Source organism: Rousettus aegyptiacus, unplaced genomic scaffold (genome assembly GCF_014176215.1).
Source record: "Rousettus aegyptiacus isolate mRouAeg1 unplaced genomic scaffold, mRouAeg1.p scaffold_m13_p_9, whole genome shotgun sequence".
NCBI lineage: Eukaryota > Metazoa > Chordata > Mammalia > Chiroptera > Pteropodidae > Rousettus > Rousettus aegyptiacus.
The window spans coordinates 20,754,429-20,767,190 of record NW_023416312.1 but is presented as its reverse complement, the minus strand read 5'-3'; the positions used below and the strand labels follow the sequence as shown (position 1 = coordinate 20,767,190).

Here is a 12,762-nt window from a genome sequence, read left to right as displayed (position 1 = left end):
AATGACATTATATAACACATTATTTAAATTAAACTCAAAATATAGGAAAATGGTAAATGGAAGATTATCAAATAAGTACAGATTAAAATCTTTGATTAAAATCTAAAATGCATACCTTGTTTTCCAATTTTAATAGGCAGCAGAAATTATTTGACAAAAAGTATGCCAATATTTACCAAAAAAATAGAAATTTGTCAGTGAAATAAACTCTCCAGGATTAAAGATGGCTTTACACATAGACAGTCGAAACCATTTGTGATCCCTGACCAAGTAAGTGTTCTCTCCAGGTTTCGCAGCATTCTGAAACACTTATTAACATCAGACACTCATTCAGTTTTCAAAGAGAGAAATTACCAGAGGCTTTTAGAAATACGTTCACTTCCCTAGAAATGTAACTTATGATGTAGCTAGAAGTAATCAACACATTTCTATAATTCAGATGTATTGAGAACCCATAAGGCATCAGGCACAGTTAGTGTGAGCTACTTTATCTGTTTAAATTCACCATCTCTTCTGGAGTAAGAAAATAATACTTGCTGGAAAAAAATGACTCATAAGTTCTTCCTTCATGAAGGGAGGATCACCTGAGATTCAAAGGCACAGGACAATGAACGAAGAGAGGAGTGACCATCACAAATTTGGCCTTGGGTCAGGCTGACTCAGGCAATGGCAGTTTCCTCAATCTTGAAAAAAGATATAGTGCCTTCCTTCTAATGACTATGAAGGGAGATAATGACACATGTAAAGGGATTAACATAGTGTGTCATGCCCAGAAAGTAACCAGTGTCAGATATTATTAACACTCTTGAATGCAAATGCTTTATAGGCACAGTAATTTATAAAAAGGAGAGAAACTGGTTATGCAAGTAGATATGGGTTTATTTATCATATGTAAGCAGAAGTCCACAGAGAAGTATTCCAGGGTTGCCTTAACAGGTTGACAAGTCCTTCAAGAAATAATTCTCCTTCTAGCTTCCCACACTATCATTTCTTACTGCGTGACCTTCTCAGTGTAAAAGGTAATACAGCATATTGGTTAAAGGAGCACAATGTCTAGGGTCAGACTCCATGGTTCAAATTTCAATTCTGTCACTTACTAGCTGAGATCCTAGACAATTTACTTAACCTAAGTAACACAGTTTCTTTATATATTAAATGGAGATAATGACTATATCTAACTCAGAGAACCATTGTAGGGAATTAAATAACCTAAGATAAAGAGAAGTACTTCAAACAGTGCCTGGCACATAGGAGAATGGAAGTAAAATAAACTTCTGTACATATCTCCTTGGCAAGAAGCCTGGGAAAAGAGATTCCTAGAAAAGAACATTGCTCCTGCAAACAAAATGAAGGTCTTGTTAGGAAGGGGAATGGATATCAGCTATGGGCTTAGCAACAACTACCACAACAGGAGATGCATATAAATGAATAATTGTCAATGACATAACAAATACCCAGTGGGAGCTGAAAAAAAAAGAAGAGAAGAATCTAAACTAGTCCAAGAAGGTGGAAAAACTTCATTTAAGGAGATGGCATTTGAGTGGTGACTGAAGGATGAACAGGAACTCTGGAAGAGGACAAAGCTGGGGGAAGTATAAAAGCCAAGTGACAGTGCTGAAAGAGAGTGGTGTGTGGAGAAGACTGTGATGGGAAGTAACTTCGACACAGAGGATACAGGATGACATATAAAGACACCTGAACAGGGAACAGGGGAAATCAATCGGCTAGCTGGATTGAGCAAAGCTAGGATTGGCAGAGCGGGTATTACAAATGGCCAATGAGAGAGAGAATCGAGAAAGATAGTGAACTGACTGGAGACAAGTTTAAGATTGAGTGGATTTCAAGAGTTCAATGAGGTTAAAAACAAAGATGAAAACAAACTGAGCAGACAGAAACATGAATGATATGTAATGGAAAAGTCGAATTAGAAATCAATTCTGTCTTAGGAAACAGCAATCCACTCTTACATTCTCCCCTAAAAATATCCACTATCTAAACACAAATCCAAAATACATCACACCTCAGGAAGAAATGGCAATCACAACATAAAATTTAATTTAGAACTATTCATTTTAGTTTATAAAAATATAGAGGAATATGATTAAATGTATTATCTGAGATGCAAAGCCAATATAGCAAGAGGGATATAAGAAAAATAACTTGATAAAAATTCATTTTCTATTCATACAAAGAAGCAAAAACAAAATTGAGTAATTATTATCTGTATTCTGAGCATCGAAAAGGACAAGAAAAATCTATGTATAGAAATTGTGCATACTTCAATGCTATTTGAAATAGATATGAGTACTGCATCATTTATGTTCTAAAAAGATCAAAAGTATTTAAAGACCATGTTATTACTCATATAAACATTGTATTTAGAATTAAATGTCTTTGTGCTTTGGTGCTTTGATTTAAAAATTTTTAAGAGGCGTTATGAGCAATCCAAAGAAAGTCAAAATAAATACTAAAATCTCCCCTGTAAAAATGAGTTCTAAAGTCCATGAGAAGCATAACTGGTATTACAGTTCATAATACTGTAATTTCACTCCTCTTGACAAATTCAGCATCATCACTGCATTTCCATTGCAGCCACGAGGAGGAAGCCCAGCCCATTCAGTTCTGGATAGGATGGAGAACTAACAAGGAAAAGTGCCTGTACTCTGGTGCCTTTCAGACCACTTTAGCACCATGTCATGTGCTTGATCAAAACCTACAGCTGGGACACATAATATAACTAGCACTGTTTGATACATGTTCAAAAAAACTGAAGAAGATTTATCTAAAATCTCTGAAATGTACAGAAATATTTTCTCTTTCTTCTCTGATTATTCATTCAGCTTTTCTCTAGATTGGGGCAGGACCCAGTACTGTCAGTATTCATAATAAAAGAAAAAAAAGAAAAAAGAACTTGGTCAAATGAATCAGCTAAATGGAAGGATATCTCTAATGCTTAATAAATTATAATCTGGATTGTGCTCAATTGATTCAGGCTAATAAAAAGATTAAATATGGCTATATCAATGATCTCCAATCCCAATGAAGGAATAGTCCTACTCTTCTACTTGTTAAATTTGTCAACATCCCTACCTATATCCACACTAAAATTAAGTGAACTTAAGTTAACACTTAAGCTTGTTTATAACACTCCCTGTTACCAACACTGACAGAGTTAATAAAAGTCATGATTTAGCAATGACTGATAACAAGAAAATACACTAAAGCAAGATTTCTACAAACCAGAACTCCTCTGAGATCTGAAGTATAGTCTATTTAGATCACAACTGTAGACTATTCCTAAATTAGAGATAAAGAAGGATGGATGGCAAAGGAGAATGAAAGAAGGTAGGGAAGAAAAGAGAGAGGGAAGAAAGCAGGCAGCAGAGATGGAAAGACACATGATAGGTTGTTATTCCTCTGAGTACACTTTGAGGCAAAAAAAGTTCAAACAGAATTAGCAAATTTTCCTCATCGAATATTTATTTATGTGGCACTTTTTCTTTGCAAGTTATTACAGATAAGGAAACTAGTGCTTACAGAGTACTTTTCTCAAGATCCCAAAGCTAGTGAAAATCTACGGCTAGTTTTGAAACCAGGTCTATCTGACTCCAAAATTTGTTTTTAATTCCACTCATGCAGAAATGGACTTCAGCTGGTTATAAAGCACCTTGTGAGTCACTGCAAATACAAGGATCCAGATCTTTCCATCTAACTGGAAAGTCATGACATGTACATAAAATGAAGATACTGATCATTCAGCTTCCAACTTGCCATTCTATTTCTTTAAATGATAGCTTGAGTCCTCAGAGATCCTCACAGCATAGCACAATGATGTTTGTCAAATCTGATAGGCTACTAGGTAAGTGACGGTTTAGCAGTTATCAAGGCTCAGTTTTGTAACAGGTACATTACGTGGAATTACTGATTCCGGGGAATGGCAGAAGCAAGGTTAAGAGGATAGTTAACAAATATAAGGAACCATCAAAAATGGTAACTCTGAGATTATTTTTCTATTAATTAAAAAATTCCTTAGATTTTACTACCTGTATTAAATATTGACTGTAAAGAATTTATGGACCCTTCTAAAATAAGTCATAACCTAACAAAATGTAGGTCATTCGTAATCATATCTTATCATCATTATCAAAATAAAACTAAACAAAAAAAATACTGAGTTCATCAGTATCTGTGATTTTATTTGTCAACTTGGACAGGCTTTGGTGCCAAGTTCTTTGGGAAAACATCAGTCTATATGGTGCTGTGAAGGTATTTTTTAGACATGATTAACATTTAAATCAGTAGACTTTGAGTAAAGCAAATTACCTTCTACAAGGTGGGTGGGCCTCATCCAGTAAGTTGAATGTCTTAAAAGACTGAGGTCCCTTTGGATTTAAGACTACAACAAAAATTCTTCCGAGTATCCAGCCTGCCAGCCTGCCAGCTTGCCCTGCAGATTTCAAACTTGCCAGCCCACATAATCGTATGAACCAATTCTTTAAACTCTCTCTCTCTTTGTGTGTGTTTCCTATTGTTTCTATTTCTCTGGAGAATCCTAATACAGGATCCATATTTTTAAATCTAATTTATAAACACAAATGCCCACATGACCATATCTGATTTACTTCTATATCATTAGCACCATTATACAGTACACATTCAATAAATGATTAATGCCTAAATACATCAACAAATAAATGTCTAAATCAAACAAATAGAGTAAACTATTACCTCGAATTGGACGAATGGAAAATGCTATTCCTCTGCTTGTGTTTACTGGTTGCCATTCAAAGTGGACAAAATAATTCTGACGATTATTTAACCGAACTGTCTCCCTAAAACATGTTTTCATCAAGAAGCCATGTGGTTTCAATACTAGTTCATTAGAAGACAGCTCAAGTCTTACTGGCATGACAGCCGCCATCACTAGGATGTGCCCACCAGGTATGTTGTTCACTGTAAAAGTGAAAGACCTGTAACACAACAAAAGTATCCAAACTTAACTGATAATAACTATTTGCAATTACAGAATTAAGTTATATGTAAAAATGCATATATTATTGACTAATATCCACGATTCTCAGTAAAGAAAATATGAAAAATTATGAAAGACTATGACTGAAATATGAGTCTATAAATCTATAAAGTAAGACACATATAGTTTCTATATTTTTGGATCAAATATAACATATACTATAATTATTGAAGAAAATAAAAACATATTCTACAAAGGACACTTTGATTCTAACAAATAGAAATTTGAAAATAAATCCTACTTCCAAAATTTTCCAGCGTTGGGAGATTGAAATACAATTGAAATATAAGTACTGGCTGTAGGTGGAATCACATATGAAAATTGGTTGGTTTTTCGAAGTTCTTCCAAATTAATATCTAACTGGATCCAAATATACATAGGTAGCATATTAATGACATGTAATGGTTGAGTATTTGTAGAGTTCACACAAATATCACCAAAATTAAGAATAGAGGGCCCTAAAAAAATGAAAAGTCATTAAGTTTAATGTTGGCAATGTGTTCATTTTTTTTAAGTTTTCATACAATAGTTTGATCAATTAATTTATAAAAAATGGTACTCTGAAAAACTTTTATTATAATAAATATCAGAAATTACTAACCAAGTTTTTATCTAAATGTCCATAATTTGATGTTTGGAGATTATTAGCTAAAATTCAATATAATTACATTCTGATTATGTGGGGAAAATACGTGACAAAATTATTAGCACTTGTATCATCTTAGTACATGTATTTTCATGCTCCAACATCCTCTCTACTCCCATCAAGACATTTATGTTCACTTATCTGGAATTTACAAAAATTGGTAATTTTCTTGTGACTCATTGCTTAAGTTTTCCCCTTTAAATGCCTAAAGTTTTTATATCATAACAATATAGTTATATCTTATCCTGTTTTAACAGTTCGATTTAATTATAACTGATATACAGTAAATTATACATGTTTACAGGTATGGAATTTCAGAAGTGTTGACATGTCTACCCCTGTGAAAAAAAATCACCACAATGAAGAGAGTGAACATCTATCACTTCAAAAAGTTTTCTTATGCCCCTGTATAGTCTCCCCCTCCCACCATCCTCCATATTCTCTACCCAAACTACCACCCATCTGCCTTATGTCACTGTAGATCAGTTTGCATTTTCTAAATTTTTTCTTTAATTCTTTGACTCAGCAAATTCCCTGGAGATTCATTCAAGTTGTTTCATGTGTCAATACTGTATTCCTTTATATTACTAAGTAGTAGTCCATTATAGGTGACTGTTTGTCTATTCACCTGTTAAATTGTTTCCAGGTATTGGCCACTACAATTAAAGGTACTAAAACATTTATACACTAACATTTGTTCGAACATATACTTTTTGGGGAGGGATAAATATCTAAGAGTGGAATTGATGATAGATGTATGTTTAAATGTATAAGAAATTGGCTAACTGTTTTAAAGTGGCTATATGATTTCACATTCCCACTAGAAGTATATAAAAGTCCCAGTGCCCTCACATCTCCAACAACAATGGAAATGATGAGTTGTTTTGTTTTGTTTTGTTTAACTTAAGCCGTTTTAATAGAATGATCTCATTGTGGTTTTATTTTGTGTCTCCCTAACAACTAACAACATTGTGCATCTTTCCCCATGCTTATTTGTCAGCTATAGATCTTCGTTAAAGAACTATCCATCAAATCCTGTGCCCGTTTTTAACTGGGTTGTTTATTTTCTTAAATTTAGTCTCAAAGGTTTTATATACATTCTGGTTGCAATTCCTCCATCAGATATATAATTTGCAAATATTTTCTCTCAGTCTGTGGCTTGGTTTTATCCTTTTAACAGTATCTTTTGAAGAGCAGAGCATGCAAAGTTGATCAATTCCAAATCCATTTGTCCTTTTATTGATGGTGTTTTTTATGTCATATATGAGACATTTTTGCTTTCCCATGATCATGGACATTTTTTCCTATGCTTCCTTCTACAAGGAAGCACATGACTTATGATTTTTTTTTAGGTATATGGCTCATATGTTCCAGCATTAATTATTGAAAAAAAAATCTTTTCTGCACTACATTGCTTTTGTGCCTTTGTCAAAATTCAGCTGTCCAATATGTGTAAATCTCTTTCTGAACACTTACTTATGTTTCACTGGTCTATGTGTCTATATACCATTACCACACTGTTTTGCGTACTGTAGCTTTAAAATAAATCTTGAATCAGATAGTGTTTTATCTCCACTTTGTCTTCCTATTCCAAAATTGTTTTTACTATTCTAATTCCTTTGCATTTCCATGTGAATTTTAAAATGAGTCTGTTAATTTCTACAAAAGATCCTGATAGAATTTTGACTAGAATTGTACTGAATCTATAGAGCATATGGTTTGCATATCTCCTATATCTCCACATAACTTTTTGAATACATGGAAGATAGTTATAATAATTGTTTTTAATGTCCTTGTCTGATAATCCTAATGCATGTATCAGTATTGGGAAGGTTTAATTGATTAAATTATTCTCCTTATTAGGGGTTGTTTTGCCTGATTATTTTTTAGGCCTACCAGTCTTTGTTCGAATGTCAGGTATAGCACATTTTACCACATTAAATGCTGGATATTTTTTGTTTATATAAATCTTCTTGAACTTTGTTCTGTGAGGAATTTACTTTGAAACAGATTGATCCTTCCAGGTCTTGCTTTTATGAAAGTTACCTGGGTCCTCTGAATAGTAATAATTATTCTCCATTACTGAGGCAAGAACTTCTGAGTACTCTGCCCTAATGTCCTAAGAAATATGAGGTATGTTTGTTTATTTTTCCAGTCTACCAGGTGGGAACTTTGTCACTATTTCTGGCCTATGTGAATACTGGATGATTCTATAATCTTTTTCTAATGCCTCCCCACTGCCCCCCCCCCACCCCGGCTTTACATAGTTTCCTAACAATACCATTAACTAATAGGAATCTAATGGCTATTTAAAGAACTTCCCATCCAATAATATCAAGATACAAGTTCTTTTCAAACTACATGAACTTTTGGCAAGAGAGATCACATCGAGGGTCAAACTTAATACATCTTTAAAATTTTTTTTTAAATTTCATCCATATCTGTGTGGTTCTCTGACCAAAAGGAATCAAACTAGAAAACAATAACAGAAAGGAAACAAAAAAAATCTTAGAATTTAAACACACTTCTAAATGACACATGAGCCAAAGGTAATGTTTCAAGGAAAATTAGATAATATATTGAACTGAATAAAATTGAAAATATATAAGAACATGTGGTATGTAACTAAAGTACTGTTTAGTAAGAAATATATAGCACTAAATGATTATATTAGGGAAAAAAAGGTCTAAATCAATATTTTAAGTTTCTACCTTAAGAAACTAAAAGAAGAGTAACCCCCCCCAAAAAAAAATCCAAAGCAAACAGAAGAAAATAATACAAAAGAATTGAAATTAAAAACAGAAAGCCTATGCAGAAAAAAATCAATGAAAGCAAATATTGTTTTTTTTTAAATGAACAATGAAATTGGTAAACCTATACCAAGACTGAAAAAGGAAAATATGAAGACATCAATTTCCAATATTAAAAAGGAGAGAAGCTATATCACTACAGATGCTGCTGACATAGACATTAAAAAGATAACTTAAGAATGCTACAAATAACTCTATGCATATAACCATGACATCTTAGATAAATGGGGATCAATTCTGGAAAAAAATCCAAACTACTAAAACTCTCCTAAAATGGCATAGTCCTACAACTACTAAATAAATTGAATTTGTAATTAAACATCATCTGAAAATGAAATCTCCTTACCCAGGTGATTTCTCTGAAGCAGCCTAACATATAAAGAATTCTACTCAAACTCTTTTAAGATATAGTAGAGGAGTAAATGCTTTCTAACTTCCCTAACTCATTTTAGGAGGCCAACATTACTCTAATGTCAAAACAAAGACTTTTATAAAACCAAAATCAAACAAAGCAAAAATGCAGACTATTGTATTTTACGAAAACAAATGCAAAATTCTATATTATGATTTAAAAAACTATGAGGTAAAGAAGGAAGTTGTCAAAAAAAAAGCTATAGGTCTATATTGCAGAGAAATATATAGATTGTGAAAGAGGAAGGGAAAGAAAAATCAAGATAGAAAATATGGCTAGAGAAACCTAATTTCAAATTCACTCCCTTCCACTAAATAGCTGAGTAACTTGATCAAGGTGTTTTACTTCTCTGGGCTTCACTTCACTCATCTCTAAAATGGAAATAAAAGTAGTTATCTCATAAATTATTTGTGTCATTTAAAGGATTAAATGAGATCATGTTTGTAAATTGTTCAACACCATACCTGGCTTATAATATGCATCAATAAACGGTAGCTTCAAACCAAAATGACTGGACATATGCTGATGAAGCAAACGACATTTTGCACAATTTCCAGTGTAACCCAGATTCCTATAATAGTTTTCACTAATTGATTCAATTGATCTCTAAGACTTCTATTGTGTCTCTTGACAGTCACTTCAATTTTTAAAAAAAATATTGTAAATATGTAAGAAAATTTTCTGCAGCTACAATCTCCTTTGGTAGTACCAGTCCCTGTACTGTGTAGAGACTCAAGAAAAGCACCTATAATGTGTGAAAATGACAGTGTGGCCCCAGATGTACCACTTTGGCATGTGGATTATTTTAAACTGAAAAAAATCAAGACCCAGCAGACCCAAGAAAAATGTTTACCTCTTCCTTACCTACCTAAAAGACTTTATATAGGGAGCCTGGATCAGAGAAATAGCTACTACTAGAGATAACTTTTATTTGAACGACCTATCTGTACTGCAGGGTAAACATCCAACAACAGAACATCTGCTCATCTTGTCCTAGAAATTGCCCTCCTTCCTTTGAATCCCCAACTGTAATCCCCATCCTATTCCTTAGTTCAGGATGGTATATAAAACACAACTGTGAAATTGCTCTTGGGTTTCCTATTTCTTTATGAGATTCCCATATGTATGAAATTAAATGTTTTTCTCCTGCTAGTCTGTCATGCCGATTTGATTAAACCAGTCAAAGAAACTAGAGGGGTAGAAGGAAAAATTTTCCTCCCCTACACTCTCCCATCCCTTTCGTAAACTGCCTCCTTTGTACTTGCTTCCTCCAACTGATCCAAAATTCTCATCATTAGAGTTGCTGACCTTATAAACACAGGGCCCTCTCTGCAGGGGGTTATTTTTTAAAACACCCAAAATACTAGGTGAATAAGGGAGAGAAGTTAGTGGAGGAGTTGTAGAAGAGGCACTGGACACTGTCTTCTACCTTTGCTCCTTTTGCATTTGTATAGATCTACTTATCTGACTACTTGGTCACCAAAATGAAAGATGCAAAGCATTTACCACCTAATTGTAAAAGGTAAATTCCTGGGGCTAGAAAACCCAGTACATATCACATGCCTGGCACAAAACAGAGGCATACTAAATGATATTTAATTACCTCCCACTGCTTTCCCTCTGATCTTGTATCTCTTTGGATGTTACCTTTAATCTGGATAATATCAGAGTTAGTACTTGGTGTTTTGTGTGCTGAGTTCTACCTAGATAGAGAATTGGCATGTCCATATCAATTAATCACCCTCTGCTCGCATCTCCCTCAGGATCACCCTAACCCTCTCTAGAATAAAATGCAACTCGATTTTCAGACCAATAAAGCTACTATTTCTTTAACTGTAATCATCCTTGGTGAAGGTGACCTAGGGAGGGATATAGTACAATACCTCTGCAAGGTTAAAGAGTTGTCACTTGCTTCTTAACTCATGCCTAGGGGTGTTGTCAGAATAATAATGATCTTAATGGCAAACATTCAGAGAAGGTCGACATTACAGCCTAAGATTTCAATGTTGGTTAGGACAAGGAAAAGACAAAGGAGCCAGAAATATTAAGACTAACTATTAAGAATAAATATTAAGACTTAATATTAAATATTAAAATATCCAGGAACAAAACAATGTGGGTCTTAATAAGATCTTATTTATACCCAGAATAGCCAAAGCAATCTCGAAAAAGGAGAGCAAAACCTTACTATAAAGCTATAGTATCAAAAATATAGGGATAGATATACAGATGAATGGAATAGAATTGAGACTCTAGAAATAAACCCTGACATACACGGTCAATTGATTATCAACAAAAGTACTGAGACAATTAAATAAGAAATAGTATTTTCAATAAATGGTGCTGGGACACATGAATATCCACATACAATAATATTAATTTAGACTCTCAACTCACACCATAACAAACACTAACTCAAAAAGAATTTTAACCTTAAATATAAGGTCTAAAAATCATTAAAATTTTAGAAGAAAACAGGAAAACTACTTGTGACCTTGAGTTAGCTAAAGATTTCTTGGGCATGGTATCAAAAATATAATCCATAAAGAAAAATTTGGATAAATTCATTTGCATTTAAATTAATAACTTTTGTACTTTAAATATTATTAAGAAAATGAAAAAAGCCACAGATTTAAAGATAATATTTAGAAATCGTATATCTGATAAAAATGTAAAATTGTAACCCTCATATATTGTTGCTGGGACTGTAACTTGGTACAGTCACTTGGGAAAATTTTTGGCAGTTTCTTTAAAAGTTAGACAAAAATTTTCCATAAAATCCAGCAATTCTATTCCTAGGAATCTAAACAAAAGAAAACATATGTTTACTAAAAGAATTATATGTGAATGTTTATAGCAGAATTATGCACAATAGCCTCGAACTGGAAACAACTCGATGTCCATCAACTGGTAAATGGATAAACAAAATGTGGTATTCCCATAAAATGAAATACTCTTTAGATATAAAAAGGAACAAGATATTTATACCTACTACCACATGGATGAACCTCAAAAACATTACCTAAGTAAAAGAAACAATATAAAAAATAACACATATTTTATGATTCCTTTTATGCAAAATGTTCAGAATAGACAAATCTATAGAGATAGAAAGTTGATTAATGGTTATCTAGGGCTACGGGTGGGAAGAAGGAGTAACTGCCTATGATTATGAGGGTGATGGCAGCTTTCTAAAATTTAACTGTGAAGATTACATAATCTGGTAAATTTACTAAAATTAATTGACTTGCATAACTTTAAACTGGTGAATTTTATGGAATATAAATTATACTTCAATAAATCTGTTAAAAAGACATTAATAGGTTTTTACAAATTCTTACCAACAATTACTTGATGAATCTGTTTTGGTGTCAAAATTAGGCTGCAATCTTGTTTTTCATGAGGTGTAGATGGGTCTGATTTAAGTCCTTTGAGAACCTGTGAAAAACCACATTATTCCAAAATGAATTGTTTGATATTAGCAAAAGTAATTTAAGAATTCTCATGGCATTGTCAAATGTAAAATACTATACATGCCTTTCTTCCCAGAGCCCTTGCCTCCTTGGATTCCATATTCCTGGTACTTAGCAGTTGGTAAGGATTGACCTTACATCCTACTGAAGATAGGTTTTCTTCTAATTCCGATTCTGAGAGTGAGGGCGACTTTAGACCTGATGCTGGCTGTAATCCTATGTCTTTATCATCATATTCATACTTGCCTAAACTATGGAAATCATGATAATACCTAATTAATGCCAAGTCTTTTGCAAAATACATCTATAAATCCAAAAACATCTGTAAACCCAAAATACATCTGTAAGCCCCATTGTGCATGCTGCTGCTGCCCCCTTGAGATCTGCTT

At 33.2% G+C, this 12,762-nt stretch overlaps 1 protein-coding gene across 8 annotated transcripts in view; it reads right to left on the bottom strand.

The window, feature by feature from the left end:
- Positions 1–12,762, bottom strand: part of CFAP47 (cilia and flagella associated protein 47) — a 364,825-nt gene that overhangs the window by 317,212 nt on the left and 34,851 nt on the right. For all 8 annotated transcript variants that reach the window (XR_004952867.1, XM_016128242.2, XM_036227120.1 and 5 more), the window contains 4 exons: positions 12,438–12,624; positions 12,242–12,338; positions 5,274–5,490; positions 4,729–4,970 (listed from right to left, as the gene is read on the bottom strand). Coding sequence is in view for 7 of the 8 variants with exons in the window: in XM_016128242.2 (XP_015983728.2) it covers positions 4,729–4,970; positions 5,274–5,490; positions 12,242–12,338; positions 12,438–12,624 (743 nt within the window). In the remaining variant the exon portion in view is untranslated. The remainder of the gene's footprint in view (positions 1–4,728; positions 4,971–5,273; positions 5,491–12,241; positions 12,339–12,437; positions 12,625–12,762) is intronic.